At 38.0% G+C, this 15,714-nt stretch overlaps 2 protein-coding genes across 5 annotated transcripts; one reads left to right on the forward strand and one right to left on the reverse strand.

Annotated features, from left to right (window-relative positions):
* Window positions 1-106: 106 nt before the first annotated feature.
* LOC119081744 (exportin-6-B) lies at window positions 107-8,549 on the reverse strand. Its single transcript, XM_037190920.1, has 16 exons — window positions 8,392-8,549; window positions 6,417-6,620; window positions 5,342-5,510; window positions 4,977-5,118; window positions 4,538-4,693; window positions 4,345-4,462; window positions 4,014-4,278; window positions 3,745-3,938; window positions 3,583-3,675; window positions 2,480-2,981; window positions 2,122-2,411; window positions 1,951-2,055; window positions 1,215-1,384; window positions 937-1,146; window positions 426-873; window positions 107-352 (listed from the first exon to the last, which is right to left on the reverse strand). The coding sequence occupies exons 1-16, from the start codon at window positions 8,392-8,394 to the stop codon at window positions 275-277; spliced, it is 3,147 nt and encodes a 1,048-aa protein (XP_037046815.1). The 5' UTR covers window positions 8,395-8,549; the 3' UTR covers window positions 107-274.
* Window positions 8,550-9,837: 1,288 nt separating this feature from the next.
* Window positions 9,838-14,232, forward strand: LOC119082002 (rab GTPase-binding effector protein 1). 4 transcript variants are annotated; one of them, XM_037191340.1, is made up of 9 exons: window positions 9,838-10,147; window positions 10,217-10,321; window positions 10,389-10,550; window positions 10,612-10,724; window positions 10,800-10,910; window positions 12,160-12,974; window positions 13,478-13,613; window positions 13,697-13,924; window positions 13,994-14,232. In XM_037191340.1, exons 1-9 carry the CDS (start codon window positions 10,102-10,104, stop codon window positions 14,159-14,161), a joined length of 1,884 nt encoding a protein of 627 aa, XP_037047235.1. In that variant the 5' UTR covers window positions 9,838-10,101; the 3' UTR covers window positions 14,162-14,232. The 4 variants fall into 4 exon arrangements, with proteins under 4 accessions (XP_037047235.1, XP_037047215.1, XP_037047229.1 ...); XM_037191320.1 differs by having other exon boundaries at window positions 9,839-10,147; window positions 10,797-10,922; XM_037191334.1 differs by having other exon boundaries at window positions 9,839-10,147; window positions 10,797-10,910.
* The last annotated feature ends 1,482 nt before the right edge of the window (window positions 14,233-15,714 follow it).

Below are 15,714 nucleotides of genomic sequence, written 5' to 3' on the forward strand. Positions count from 1 at the left end.
TAACATTCAATCAATTTCCTGATCAGATTGAACAGAAAATGTCCCTTAATAAACCGATCGTTAAGTTGTGCAGCACATACGCAGTGGAAATAAAAGACGCCAAACATTTTTTTTATGAAAACTGGAAGAGTTTCCTACCAGGAAATCTTATTATTTATCACGGTGAACGATTACAAAAAAATCGAAAAATTAAATTCGAAAAACACAATTATAAGAGTTGTTGAAATAATTAAATAATAATGTCGTGTCCAATCCATTCATTCTAAATACCATTCTATTGTGACAACGCCAATTGACTGCAACGGGTGTCTTGTATCAATTGAGACATTTTCTGCGAAAATGTCGGCAAATCCTGTACAAATAAACGGAATGCAAACGTTAAATCACTGCTGAATGTCGCATTGTCTTATTTGCAATGGGCTTACCTTGGCCACACAAATTTCATAGACCATCGTGGAATTCGTCGAATATCCGAGACTAACGAAACTTTCATGAAAATATGCATCCGACACCTGTCCCATTGGAAATAGCACGCTCAATATATAATCATAATGCAATGATCCTTCCGGCGATATCAATGACTTAATCAGGGCACACTGGAATGATTTCAACAGATTCGTTCGGAAGAAATTACGTGAATACAGTCTGAACCGTTCGTTTAGGCTCTGAAGCGAATGCAGAACATTTCTGGTCAGTTGCGGATCATTTCCAGTAACAATTGCTTGACCGTATGCTGTTAAAATAGCTAGAAACTCTTCGGGATGTTGGGGAGCATCATCATCAGCTGTCGCTAGGTAGTCGTCAGAGGCGTTCGGCGAAAATCCTTTCAGTACTTGAGATTTGTAAAAGTATTGCCAGCGATAGTGTAAAATACTGAAATCGACATTTTGCTGTTAATATAATCGTCGTCAGTTTATCCCGTTTCGGATCACATACCCATCGAACAGTGCATACAGTGAAATGGCCACATCACAGAAATCAGAACTGTTGCGTTCCTGCGCCAACATTGGCGTAACATAATTTAGTGATAAGTTCAAAATTACTGGTAATAAGCTAAGTGTCGTTTGACCGGGTTGCTCAACCACCAGCAACAACATTTGTAGTAATATGTCTATGGCTTTTAATCGTCCAACTGTTAATTGTTCCCTAGAGGAAAGTGCAGTACATGAGTAACACGCATGTTGTAGAAAATCGCAATTTTGTATCCAAATTACCTTGTTGATGCTTCTAAGAAAATGCCAAGCATTTCCTTAACATAGTTTGAGCCCAGTTGTACTTGTAACGTTCGAATGACACTCAACGAAAAATTGAGTACACATGTTGCGACTTCAGTGCTGTTCGTGCCGAAAACATTGTACAATGTTACCGCTTTGAAGATAATCGGCTGGAAACAACGGAAATGAGTCACAATAATTACGGTACTATAAGAGTCAGAATATTCATACGGTTAAAGCTCGGAACAGGTCAAGTCAAATTCGAACTGAAGTAAAATTGTCTGACCTGACCTCCAGGTCAAATCATATCAGGTTTAGAAATTATCTGATCCTGACCTGAACCTCACAAGTTGTATTTTCTTGATATGACCTGTTCCGACCTTTAAATGCAGTAACGTCGTTCCTTGTTCTACCAGAGTTCAAAAATAGATTTCTGATTTTCCGAACTGATTTTTGTGTAAAAACTTCGATGAATTTCTTGCGACAAATCTACTGCGAAAGGTTGCCCGTGCAGTGAAAGAGTTTCGAATGCGCGTGGAAGTAAAGAGTTGCACGCAAAAAGTAGAGTTGAAAATTAGATACAATAGAGGGAGGCATACTGCTTGAATTTACGATTTAGCCCACGAATCGTAAAACCATTGGTCAACCTCGGTTATGTCATTGGTCAACCTCGGTTATGTGTAGTCTTTCCGTTCAATTATAAAAAGGAATTGTAGAAAGTAGTGTTTAATCGTACCTTGTATGCAGTCAGCAACATTGACTTCACTGACGTACTCTGTTCCTTAAAATGATCTAATATGTCTCTCAGATATGGCAACACAGATGTTGTGATTTTGATAATCTGCAAACACGAGAAACCAATTTAATTTGAAGAAACAAATTCATCGACAGGCTTCTTCGTTCTCACCTTATCAAGTTGTCCGTTGACTAATGTATGATCCAAACGTATCAAATCCTTAGCCAAACAACCAATGTATTCGTCCAGTAATAAACCACGACGTTCGAAATCCTGATCAGCATTAGAAACGTTACACCAAGGTAATATAAAACAATTAACAATGGATTGAAGAGTATAGGTGACAGCACGACCATCCAAATGAGCTAAATTTGAACCGCATTGAATGAGTTGGGTCAACGAAACACACTCCAATGCATAGCGAGGCTTCAGTGTTGATGTGATACTTAAAAGTAGTTGAGCTGAAGCACGGGAACGTACAGGATATTGAAAAATCATTTCAATTCGATTATGGCAATGAACAACTCACCAGCAGCCAAAGTTACGATTTTCGGTTCTTGGGCTCGATTGGACGGTGGCAATAAAGTAAATGCGACATTTTCGATTAGAGGTCGCAATTCAGTCTCAGTACGTACTGCTGACCATCCCAGAAAACAACGAAGCGCCGACAGCATTTGAGCATAAATTTCGGCAAAATCGCCGCTCAACTGTGGTAATGACACTTCTAAATTGTAGAGTTTGCTACGTGATAAAAATGCAACAGCTTTAACTAAGTTCAGAGCCATCTTGTGAAGGTTCGATGGCAGCAGATCTGGTCCTAAGTTCCGTACATATGATTCGGGGCAATTGACTGTTTTGTCGGCCTGAAGAACCGGTATAAGACTGCACAGCGTTTGGCACAATGAAGTCAAATCACGCGTAACACAGTGTATGAGATGGCATTTGTTGTAGTCGTCGACCGTCAATCGGTGACCATCATGCGATTTTTCCAGTGTCATGAATTGTTCAAATGGTCGAAGCCAGTCGCTGTACTGTAAAAACAAAACAAAAATGAAAATTTTTGTGGCGGAAATCGTTTTCTGTGATGCGATTCTTAGTTTGTGTTGGTTTGAGGTGTTTGTAAAGTCACTTAACCACGTTTTTGATAGAAATTATTTTTTCATTACGGGAGGTACAAAAGCGTGAAACTTCCCGTTGTATTTACAAAAGTTACTGAGCTCTACACAACTGCTAGGACTTCCTGCGATGGATGATGCTGATTCCGGGTTATTTTGGATACGGAACCATTCGCTACAATCTATGAAAAGTGTTTTGGAAGCAAACGTAATAAGGACGGGTGGGCCTACTGATGACAATGAAAATGTACATAAAAGGATAACTCGCACGTAAAAGGTGCTTCAGGAAACTTTTAAGTCTTTGTAACCTTTATGACGACGAATCATCGTCTTTAGGGTTTACTGTGAGTGAGAGAAGTAGAAAGCACCAATAGTTACTTCAATTAAAAAAACAAAAATATTGGAAATTTCCAGTAGTCGGAAAGAATTGGTTGTAGGAAGTAGATATCCTAACCTAAGCTCTAAATTCTACAATCAGCGGCTTTGCCATAATCCTTTCGAACGTCATAACACTTACCACTTGTTCGAAAACTTGAAACGGTCGCCCCTCAGCTATTGAAACAATTGTGTCAATACATTGGCGCAAATAATGTTGCCATTCCGTTTCCATCTAAAATGAAACAAAGTGTTGAAGTCAGCACTCAGAACCGAAAGCCAAAAATTGTTCGCTTCAACTTACGTCGTCGTCCAAAGACTCATTGTCCAGCACATCCAATTCAGCATCTTGATCAAATCTAAATTGCATTTTTCGTAAAATTCCTAAGACCAGTAATTGTACAATGTCAACGTAACGACCAAAACCTGATGTAGCAAGGCCACGAATAATAGGACACCAAATTGATAAGCGCTCAGTGAATGCTAACGCTCCGTAGCCTATAAATTGAACGAATCAAAATTTTATTCCCGTCACCATAAACTGGCCCTCGCATCAGTTCATCGTTTCAGTACCCGTAAATGTATAATGATACAAAGCGGTTATGATCTCATGCAAATCATCGTGATTGCTCATCCATTGGTTCCAATGTTGCGTTGTAAAAAGTTTTAATAATTCAGTCAATTTGTCTTGATACAATTCATTTGTTTTCCTTAAGTCTGGATAGTCTAGCAAATTTTTAATTCCTTTGGCAATGATTGCGGCACACGGTAAACTGATTTGACGGTAAAATAGTTCACTTATTGTTATCAAAGCGGCTGCTGATATTTCGCAACAGTCCTGCAATTAGCAATGTTACCGGGTTAGGACGACACCATTCAATATCAATCCAATTAACAATATTACCTCTCGATACGTTGCCAAATCAAACAATTGTAGCATCAGATTGTCTGTCACAACATCGTCTAATGGTACCCATGATAATAAATGTTGTATGCATTGTAAAAGTTCGTTTAACGACGATCTGCGTGCGTTACAAAACGACATTATTACTCGAATGCAACCGTGGTACGGTAATATGCAGTTTTGGTATACTCACAAAAACGGTTGTACTTCAATTGGAAAAGCTTCAGTAAACTGACGATAAAACACCTGTTCTGATGTTGCACTGATGTCGAAAGTGTTTATTCGCGACGTACAGTGAACCATAATTTTATGGATTATGTCAAATATGTCATTTAAACGTAGTAAGAACCTGAAAGGAGTAAGTGAAGACAATCAGAATCGCATCTTCCATTATGGTGTTGGGAGTAAGCATCATTTTCATACGACAGTCCATACTCCCCCCACTGATATGAAATCACTTTTATCAACGCATTTCAATCAAAAGTGCTTCTAATGACAGCTGTCAAATTTACAGTGCCAAAAAACATTCGATACACTGTCCAGTTTCAGTACTATGTTTAGAGTGTCACTGATGCTTGAAGTGCGTTGCTTTTATCCAAAGAAATAGTCATGCAACTAGAAAAATGTCTTACGCGGAATGAAAGTTATTTTTGCGGTCCGAAGAGATGTCTTCTCTAGTATTAACTAGCTCTTCGGATGTAGTCCGAAGCAATGAAATACCTAAGTTAAAATTGGTGTACATCAAATTAAGGATGTGTGTGATGTATGCGGGATCTGAAAGAAACAGTTTTTTCAATTAAAGTGAGTTGACAGGGAAGAGGAAAAAGAAGTTGGGTGTTGAACAACATCTGTTTCAGTTTTTCACAGTTATATTGAGATGCCAGTTACAGCACTTAAGAAGTTATTTGGCTACTTCAGCGCAAACTGAAAGATATGTTGATCTACACTACATTGCCTTCTATTCCAGTTCATTGGTAAAATTCGACCATTCAATTACCGTCATCAGGAAATTCCCGTTTTCCTATTAACGCAATGAGATGAGCTATTTTTTCACGTTGCATTTTCGGAACATTGTGTGCCAGGCTTCCGTAATAATTCCATAGCGTTTTCTGGATCTCACGCCGTTCCGTTGCACTGAGGCTACCCCATTTTTTTACGATAATCAGCTGAAAGCAGATGAATGAAAACCATCTCTTTTATACATTCACAACAGAACTTTACGATTGAACCAATGTGAAATGAGTAATTGTTCTACATAATCGCTACAAGCTGTATGCAACAATTATTCAAATTGGTTCATCAATTTACCGTATGCAAAACTATGAAAGCAAATACTGGCCCAGCTTTAGGAAACTAGCTCACTTTAGGACAATGTTTAGTGTTCACCATAGCTTAAGTTACTGGCCCAACTTTAGAACACTATCACAGCTATAGAAAACTATTCTACATTTAGAACACTATCCGAGCTTTAGAGCACTAGCGTAGCACAGCTTTAGAACAGTAGTGCAGCTTAAAAACACTACAACAGATTTAGACCACGAGCATAGCGCAGCTTTAGAACACTAGCCCAGCATTAGAACACTAGGGAGCCATCCAACCCAGTTGTAGTTCATTGGCAAAGTTTTGTTTAGCAAATTAGTTGTTGCAAAGTTTTCGTAGATTTAGGGCGAGTGCAGAGAGCAAAAGAGAAAAAACTGGGCAAACAAACTCAATCAATGTCATTTCCCTTACGTGAGTGAGCTTGAACCAATCAAATAGACGTATTTGCCTTAAAGTAGAGAAATTTACTGTCATTTGCCTGATACGACTCTCGCTCTTCGCCGATTTGTTCTTTATGAATGAACATGGTTGGTGTTGACTTTTGAAGAAGTACTTCAATCAATGCTGCGGTTTTAGTTGGGCTTGTGGAAAGATAACAATGCTCAAAATACTAGCAAACATATGCAGTTTACGCTATTCTATATATTATATGATTGCCAATCGTAAATTATGTCCTTTGAGACGAATTTACTCGTTGGAAAGCATGTCCGTCCAAATCGATTAAACGTTTTCCATTAAAATTATATTTTTACCTCAACCGTTGATACATTGAAAAACCACAGATATTGGTTAGATGTATTTGATAAATTGTAAAGTGATGACGACCATGTGTTCTGGTTATTTTGGAATTCAATCAAAGCGGTTTCAATTTCACGTTTGCGGGCATTATTAGTTGATGGATTATGGAATTGACTTAACAAATCTTCAACAGCTGATAATGGTATTGGTGGTGTGACCTGCGTAAAAGAAAATATTTAAAATTGACGGTGAAATTATGCCAAGAATGTGAATGATGTTATCGTTTTATTGCCAGCAACGCTGCTGCTCATCCACTTAAAATTTAAGTCTTAAATACACACAAATGAATGCAGCAAATAAAAATGTTATCTAAATTGCTTTCAGGCGTTATTGTTGACGTCGTAATATTTTCCCGTGATCCGAACAGAGCAAGCAAGACCCTACATTAGCGTCTTAATTTAGTTCGCAAATTCCAAACAATCTACGAATGTTAATGGAACAAAACTGACATCCGAGCTAAGCGATTATAGTGCATTTTTGAGTTCCTCAGGTTTATATGTCCAGCTGCTAATAATTATGAGCCGATGTTAAGGAAGGTAAAGGAAAAAGGACACACGAAAATCAATAAAATTGTAAGCTACCTAGCAGTTATTTGTACGAGTAATTGAACCTTTAGTGTCAATTGGACACACATAGCAGGTTACGTTTTTCTGTAGAAAGTGACGCGAATGTGGTACATGTTGGCAACGTGGAACAATGGTTTTCATCTGTTTCACTTTGGTACAAAAGAAGGAAGACCCCTCGAACCACATTATCATCATGATCCACAACATTCGCGTCACGCATTAAGTGAAGAAACGAATGAGGGTTTGGTTGGATGAAACGAATCCTGAATCGACATAGACAGAAGTTTCAGATACTTTCATGTCTTTTAACTGGAGGTCATGGTAGACTTTGCTTTCGGTGTTGAGAGTATTTTTTATTAACATGCCTGGCCTCTAGTAGCACCAAAAAAGTAACCTGATACGTTTAGGTGTATAGTGATTTTCTCTGTTAGTCCATACAATGTTTGAAACAGAAATGTAAATTTTAAAACTGGTTCATGTTCATAATGTAGAAACTGACATTGTACTTCAACTTCTACCCTCTCACCGTAAACCAAAAAGGTAATACCGAGACCCACCCATTTGTAAATTCAGATAAATTCAGTCGGCTACAGATAAATGGATTATTATTATTCAAGCTTTCATATCGATAACAACAAATTTACTCGATAAAGCGATAATGACATCAGTTGTTCCTTTTCGCTTTTACAGCTGTTCTCTAAAAACATAAATTACATATTTTACAGAAAGTATATATAAAGAAATTGATGACAGTGAAAGACGAAGGAAAAATGAAAATCTGATGATTATCGACATCTGAGGATGAGATCTCACTTTCAGCCTAAAAATCACTGCGGAGGTTTAACCTCCACAACTAGACTTACCAGGGGGTACCTAATTTGCTCCTGCTGTTTCTCTGTATTTTGATGGGTGCGAAACATGTTCAACGATTGTAATTAACATTTATGAGGAAAAGGAAAAGCGTATGAGCATTTCAACAACTGATTACACTAAATTTGTTCCTTATCCGAATTGGAGCATTGTAACTACATTATATTACAAAAGTTGGATGACTCACATCCATCATGTTAAAACATATTTGTGGAACAAAAGATTAAAAAACGATTTTGTTTTTGTTATTGATTCCGTGCTATGCAACAGAAGTTACGCTAAAATGTCAGCATTCGCCGAAATCATCGATAAAAATTGCATTTCATTCCGAAAATATGTAATCAATGCATGTGGAAAACAAAACAGAGATTATGCATAATTGTATTGGCCAAAATTTGATAAATAGAAGGAAAAAAATTTACGCAACGAAAACGTCACAACCCAGTTATACATTATGAATGTAAAGTTGATACAAATGGGGATTGGTGCTTACCATTTTTTATGAAATAATCTGCAGAAATGATTTGTTGACTCCTTTCATCGACTCATTCAGACTTTTTTTTTGAGGAATTTGATTAAACCAGTAGAAGAACTGTTCAAAGTGATATATAGAATTCACAACCACTAATTTATTTGACAATTGATTTCAAAATGGAGTGGATGTCAAAGAGTGACATCTCTGTTTCTATCAAGTCCAACCAGTCTATACTCTCTATGGTGAAAGACAGTCAAAGCCGTCGCTTATATCAGTGGCTTCTAGATTATATCATTTTGGGACGAGCCTGATCTTGAAACTCAAATTCGGTGATCCTTTGTTCCGTTCATCATGTAAATTAAACGAACCTTCCTGTTTCCACTTCCGATTTTTTTTTTTTTTAAATCAGTTTTTTGCATACACTTTTATATGGCGGAGCAGCAAAATTTCTTGATTTCAAACGTATAAACAGTGCAGTGTGCAAGGAAACTGTTTAACACGGCAGGTTCTACCATAAACACGTCAGATGGTTTAATAGAGTTATTATTATATTTCATATGTATTTCATTTTTACAATGTTTAAAGATAAAACACCTCCTTCAAATCTTTCGATGGTGGAATTGTGCCCAAAATTGATGCCACGTTTCCTTTTTGAATGGCGATGCTTATGCGTTGAATTAAATAGGACGTCGCACGTTTTTCATTCGTAGCATCGGTGATTTTACTTCCGATTTTTTTGATTAAATCCAGGCCCAATTTTCCTATTACCCCTGACGTCTCCGTAGCAACCGGAATGAAAATGAACTGGTTAGCCAGTTGTGAATAATGGCTGATTTTAATCCTTTCCCCTACTTTTGCGACGTAACCGGCGTGCTTAGACGAAGAATTTAGAGTAATAGAGTAATTCTTAGAATTTGGGGCAATCTAATATGACTTGACCCAGGTATGTGGACTCAGTTGCATCCTACAATCGCTAAATCAAACTGGTGTGCATACGTTATTTTGCACCAGCTGGTCCCATTTGGAATTGTATGTGACAAAATAACGTATGCACACCAGGTCGTTTTAGCGATTGTAGATTCTCATTTTCATAAGTTGTCTGGTTATCGCTCCCACCAATGCGATTCCGGTCCATGTTAATCAGTTATCAATTCCTTGGATCATCTTTAATTCGATTTAAGAAGAATGCATTTTCTTCAAAGGAAATCCATCACTCTGCAAGCTCGACCTTCACCCAATTCTTTTACACTCTGAAGAATTTCGATTGAAAGGTCGACACGCTGTCGTTGAACAGCCAGAACATGGTGAAAGAACAGAACAGGTTCGGGCACATCGTAATGACCTCTCCATCGATTTAGTTAGATGCAGCAAAATCAAATTTACCGCCAACTTTTCGTGCTTATGGGGAGGACACGTGAGAAAATTGAACGAATTCTTTTGTGAAAAAAAATGTTGTCAAAAAATTGTCAGCTGTCAGAAGTTAATAAAAAAATTCAGAAAGTGTAGTAGTGATTGCAGTCAAAACGCATTTAAAAACCACATCCAAACTAATTACATTCGTTCATCAATTACGATTTGAAGAAAAAAAGTTATTTCTGCAACGCGCAATTTGTTTTGTTCCGATCAATGACCAATAATTCGTCATCCGAACGACCACCGTTCCACCCTAAAGCCAATATTGTGTTGTAGGATCTTTTTATTTTGAATATTGCTTGCACAATTCTCGAAATGACTGATCATCAGACGTTTGACGATAAGCCCAATGAAGATGATGGTATGACTACATTATGATTATATGTTCCGTCAATTGTCGGTAATCTCATGTCCGCAATTTTTTTTTCAGACTGGAAATCAAAATTCTCGATTCTGGAACATGACAATAAGAAATTGCACGATGAGTTCAACATTCAACGAGCTAAAATGAAAGATTTGTTTATCCTGAAAGAGAGTACGTATTATCAATTTCTCGACTCGACATTTAATATAATTTACTCTCCATAATGTGTCCTGGTCAGGTGAATGTAAAAAATTGGCCGAAGAGAATGAGAAACTAAAAGAAGATTTAAATGAAATCAAAAGTCAAGTTCTGGTCGCTGAATACAAACGAGAATCGGATATTCAACGACAGGATCGGCGAGCGCAAGAAGAAATTGCTTCATTGCAACAGTTAGTTCAAGGTGACAACGCAGAAGATAAAAAAAAATTGAAAATAATTTACACCTTGCTCGGTCATTACAGAAACAATTGAAGAAGCTAGTAGCGCCAAAAGTGAAATCGATAGACTTCGTGACGAAATTGAGAAAATCAAATTTGAAAATAGTGAACTACGAGATGCTGTTCATTCGCAACAGGTAAACAGGACGCAGTTGCCCCTATAGTCAAAACGTGTGCTGCTATTAATTTTTGTGTTTGTTCCATTGCAGCAGGACACGCCAAGTTTATTACCCGTGATAAACAATGTGAAGAAAACTATAGCTAGAAAGTTAGGTGCCGATTCTGGCGCAAGCAATGACTATTTAGAAGATTCAATGAGGAAGGTAAACAAATATGTACGTAATCGGTAATTGTTCCACCAATTTTCTTTGCATTGCTTTTAATTCCAAATTCACTAACCTTCAAATATTATGTGTACAATATGGAGCCGTTTCATGCGAATGATGCCGTCTTCCCTGTCCCAGCAAAATTCGTTGTTTATATTGATTCGAAGCCCTTTTCCAGCCAAATATGGCTCGGGCGAAAAACTTCATTTGAAATGTTAAAAAGGGCGGGACATTCGCACGAAATGAGTTCATCGATTGACAATCATTTGTGTAATCATCCGTTAAGAAATAATCTACGGAAACCAGGGAACAAATAGCATCTCTGCTCCGGAAAGCGACAGAATTTTGTGTCCAGTGACAGCGACCACTGGAGAAAGTAGCTATTTGTACTCTTGTGCCGGTAGAATTGGATTTACGGTCTGGCTATTTGTGCCGGTGTTTTCCATTAATTTTGCTTGGCCTATCTTAGCTTTAACTTCATCTCATTATAAAATCTCAGGTTATTTGCATTTTATTCATTCCACATCCACACGGTCGACTCGACACGTTTTACTCGCACAAGGAGCCTTGCTGCTTATTTCAACATACATAACAATGCAGAAAATTTTGCCCATTTACCTGAAGTCCAGTTGAACCTCAAGGTCACGGCCGCAATATAGGATTGGGATTAATTAGATTGTCAGGTCAGCGACTACGCAATGCACATTATTGTCGACTGACCGTTAGCACAGTCCTTGTTTTACAAATTTTAGGAAAAAGAGTTGAGGATGTTCCGATCTATAGTCCGTACGATTTATGTATGCAGAGAGCGAGACATATTATTTTACGGTCAGGTAGTCGATGGCTCTCGGTTGTTAACTTTTCGACAATATTTCTGGACTTATTCGTTCGATTTTGCTCATGTCTGAACTCTAAACTCTAACTTTCGATTATCCTTCGTGGAAAAAAAGAATTTTTATTTGTACAAGTTATGGACGGACTAATTGCAACTAGTTCTGAGTACTACCTACGGGAACGGGACTAAGACATTTCTCATATTTCTGAGCACGTTGAGCATTAAATTAGCACGTGTGCACGTGGAACAATTTAAAGTGGTAAAACCTAAGATTTTAAAGTGCGACAGCTTTCTACGATTTTTTCAGTTTTTGTCATTTTATCAACTGAGTGATCGTAGTGATCAGCTTTGAATTCTCGCTCATATTTCGCAACGATGTTACATCATCCATTCAATTCTATCCTTACACAGGCTCAAGAAGATGCTGAAGTGCTTCGATCGCTGGTTGTCCCGTTAGAAGAAGAAATTAAGGCGTTGAAGGAAAAGCTTCGGACCACTGACGAAGAACTACAGAGTTTCCGCGGTGCATCGAAACCGGTGAATGAATCAGCTTTGATGGGCATGATTTCTCAACGTGATAACAGTAATCCGAATGCGACGAATACGTCGTGTGAAACTTGTGCAGATTATTTGTCGAAGATAACTAAGGTGGAAGGTGAAATTGTAGAAGAGAAGCGAAGTCACGAATCAACGAAAAGGGACGTGCTGCGATTAAAAGAAGACCTGGATCGCGAAGGAGCACTCCGGCAAGATTTAGAGAATCAGTGGCAGGAGAAAAGGGAAATACACAAGCTCGAGGTGGAGAAATTAACGGAAAAAGTGGAAAATGGTGAACGGGAGGTGGCACTGATGCAACGTCATTACGCTGACTTCAAAGACGATATCAACCAAGAATTGATGAAATTGACGATGGAACGAGAGAACATCCATCGTCACTTGGACAAAATGCACAGTGACAATGAGTTTTTATGCGGCAAGTACCTGGCTACATCGCAAGAATTGCAAAATCAACGCATTGATCTACCCAACAATGTGGAAGATCTGCAGGAATTGCTGTTGCAATATCATGAAAATTTAATCGAGGCAAGGGTGGGTTGTGAACATCAGCAACGCGAGAGTATGAGTTTGTTGGACGAAGCACAATTACTTCGGGATCGATTGAATGACATGAACAATGAGCGTCAAGCGTTTGAGAAGGATGTAACAACCAAATTTAAATCTCTAGAGTAAGTGTTGACATTGACATTGAATTTTGATTCTAAGATTGATAGATTATGGGCGCTATACCTTTAATGACTGTCGGTACGCTTTTGCCTTTAACTTTCCTGTCCTATATCGGGACATTTTTGATTTAGTGTCAACCATATATTCCACACAAATGCGTACCTATTGATTTGATTTGCATCACTGCGATGACTAGCCCAAACTTTCATTATGTTGTCAAATTGATTGAACAGTAGCAGGTAGATAAGGTTCAAAGGCAAGAACATCAAAATTTCTATGAACGATAGAAAGCCCCTTCTACCTTAGATAACATCACATCCTGGTCCCTTAAACGAGTGATGTGCGCCGAATTTCAGTCGATTCAAGCTGAATTTTTATCAGCCTGTCGGCAAGCAGTTCGATTCGAATAAATTTTGTTAGCAACAATGGCTTGATTTCGGTGGAATTTACGTCCGGCCAGAAAGTCGTACTATAAATTCAAAGAATTTTCGTTGTCTACTTTCAGATCACAGTTCAAATATTCAGAATCGGAGCGAGATAAGCTCCTGAAATTGAACGATGCATTGGAGAAAAAGGATATGGAATTTCGTAAACAAGCATCCGAATTTCGTGTGCAAATTATCGAACTTCGAGAGGCAAATGTAAGTAAAAATGCTAGACATGATGGACCGAATTGGTCTGGCCAATCTCCTTACTAACCTCTTGCCTCTTTCTCCCTTTCAAGGACAAATTTGAGAAGCTAAACAATGACTTGAAGATAAAATTGAGTGTTCTGCAAACAGAATTAGGAAATAGCGAGGCCGTTCAAAAAGATTTCGTGCGACTGTCTCAATCCTTACAAATGGAATTGGAAAAAATTCGTGCCGCCGACACAGCGGTACGTTGGCAGGACGACGAAGATATTGAAAATTGTCCCAATTGCAAGTTGGCATTTGCTGTGACCAGAAGGAAGGTAACTTTAGTTTGTTCGCAGTTAGAAACACTTCAGAAAATGAAGATTTTTTTTGTGTACTGAAAACAGCAACACTGTCGCCACTGCGGTACAATTTACTGTGAAAAGTGTTTGACGAAATTGGTTCCATCGGGGCAGCGGAACAAACCTGCTCGTGTCTGTGATGTTTGCCATACGCTGTTGGTACGGAATACAGCGCCGTATTTTAGCCAAGCTCCGCCTCAATCGCCAACATAAGTTACAAATGTAAAATGTGAAATGTAAATCGAAATATTTGTTTATTGCTAATTCATAATGTTCAAAGACATTTTGCCGGTGATTTTTATTTGAGTGAGCACCCATACCGTAATTAGATCTGCCCCTTTGCATTACCTTTTTGTACGTGCGAAACATAGGGACCTGTTCCTCCATTAGCCATTTGCTGCTTAACGATCAGAAGCGGAGCGCACAACAGGATCAGCCTTGAAACCACTTCTTTTTATCTTCGCTGCAAGTTAAGACAATTTTATATGGACAAGACAGGATTGAATAGTTTTTCGTGCATTAATTGACAGATATCCTATGCTCTTTTGTTTGAACACATCTGTCAAGGCATAGTGTGAGGTCGGCTTAAGCCACTGGCCTGACACTAATCACGTCATTCTTCATTTTTTAAATACTATTCATAGAGTGTCCAGCCCGTGACTTAAGCCCAGAAACAAATCGCTAAAATTCGCCTAGATTTCTCACAATTCAATTACATTTTGTAAAGTCGTCTTAAGTGGTCTAAATAAATTGAAAAAAATCAAGAAAGTGTTTTCTTGAAGGTATGTCCGGTAAAATTATCGTCGAAAATTTTCTGTGAGTTTATTGTCGGTCAGAGAGAGCTTACAGTTGAGGTCATTTAAAAGTTATCGAAAGTTTTCCTTGACTGTTCTCTACTACGCAAGTGTAATATGGATGTACTGTTCACACACGTATGCGTCTAATGATGTTGATTTGACCATATGAACATCACCTATATGAACTGGAAACTGAAAATCACTGGAGGAAAGTTTCAATGAGCCGGAGGCGAGTTCTGCAATAAATTTCGGCAAAAAAAAAATCCATTTAGCATAAGTTAGGAACAACGTTTTTCCTAAACGACGTTGAAGTCGTGATATTTCAACACTAGTTTGGAAAAGATACTTTTCTCAACTCAGTGACGAAAAGTAAAGCTTTCGTTGCCATTGAGAAAAACTATGCGACTCTGTGATAAATGCTTTTTACATTCGCTCACATCGAAAACACGAGTTTTATTCGAATTTGCATATTTAGAAAATGTCAAAATGTTCCCCGCTAACACATAGACAAATTTGTAATCTCTAGTGATTAAATATTCAAAATTGTTCACATAGAGTTAACAAATTGGAAAGCGCCGTGTATACAGTGTTAAAAGAGAGTCGATAAACACGGTAAACCTCGGTTCACAAACACGCATTCTCATGTTACAATACCCTCTCAGCTCACATACACCTCGAATTTTGAAAAACCGTTTTTCGCCTCTTGTAATTTAAATAACTATTTGGTGATGTGTGTTATCACACTCGGCCTGCATGTTTCGAGAAACAATTTACACATCTAGAAGAGCATTAATTTATCACTCGATGGCACAAGCAATTGTTTTATGTGAAAAGAACGATGTGTTTGTCACAAATATTCTAATTCAGATGCATTTAATACGAAATTGACATGCAACAACAAGCACATCGTTATTTATCAAGAAGATTTTCATTCATGAACATCGACTGCATGCAGTATCTTTGGTGTGA

This window comes from Bradysia coprophila, chromosome X (genome assembly GCF_014529535.1).
Source record: "Bradysia coprophila strain Holo2 chromosome X, BU_Bcop_v1, whole genome shotgun sequence".
In the NCBI taxonomy this organism is placed as follows: Eukaryota; Metazoa; Arthropoda; class Insecta; order Diptera; family Sciaridae; genus Bradysia; species Bradysia coprophila.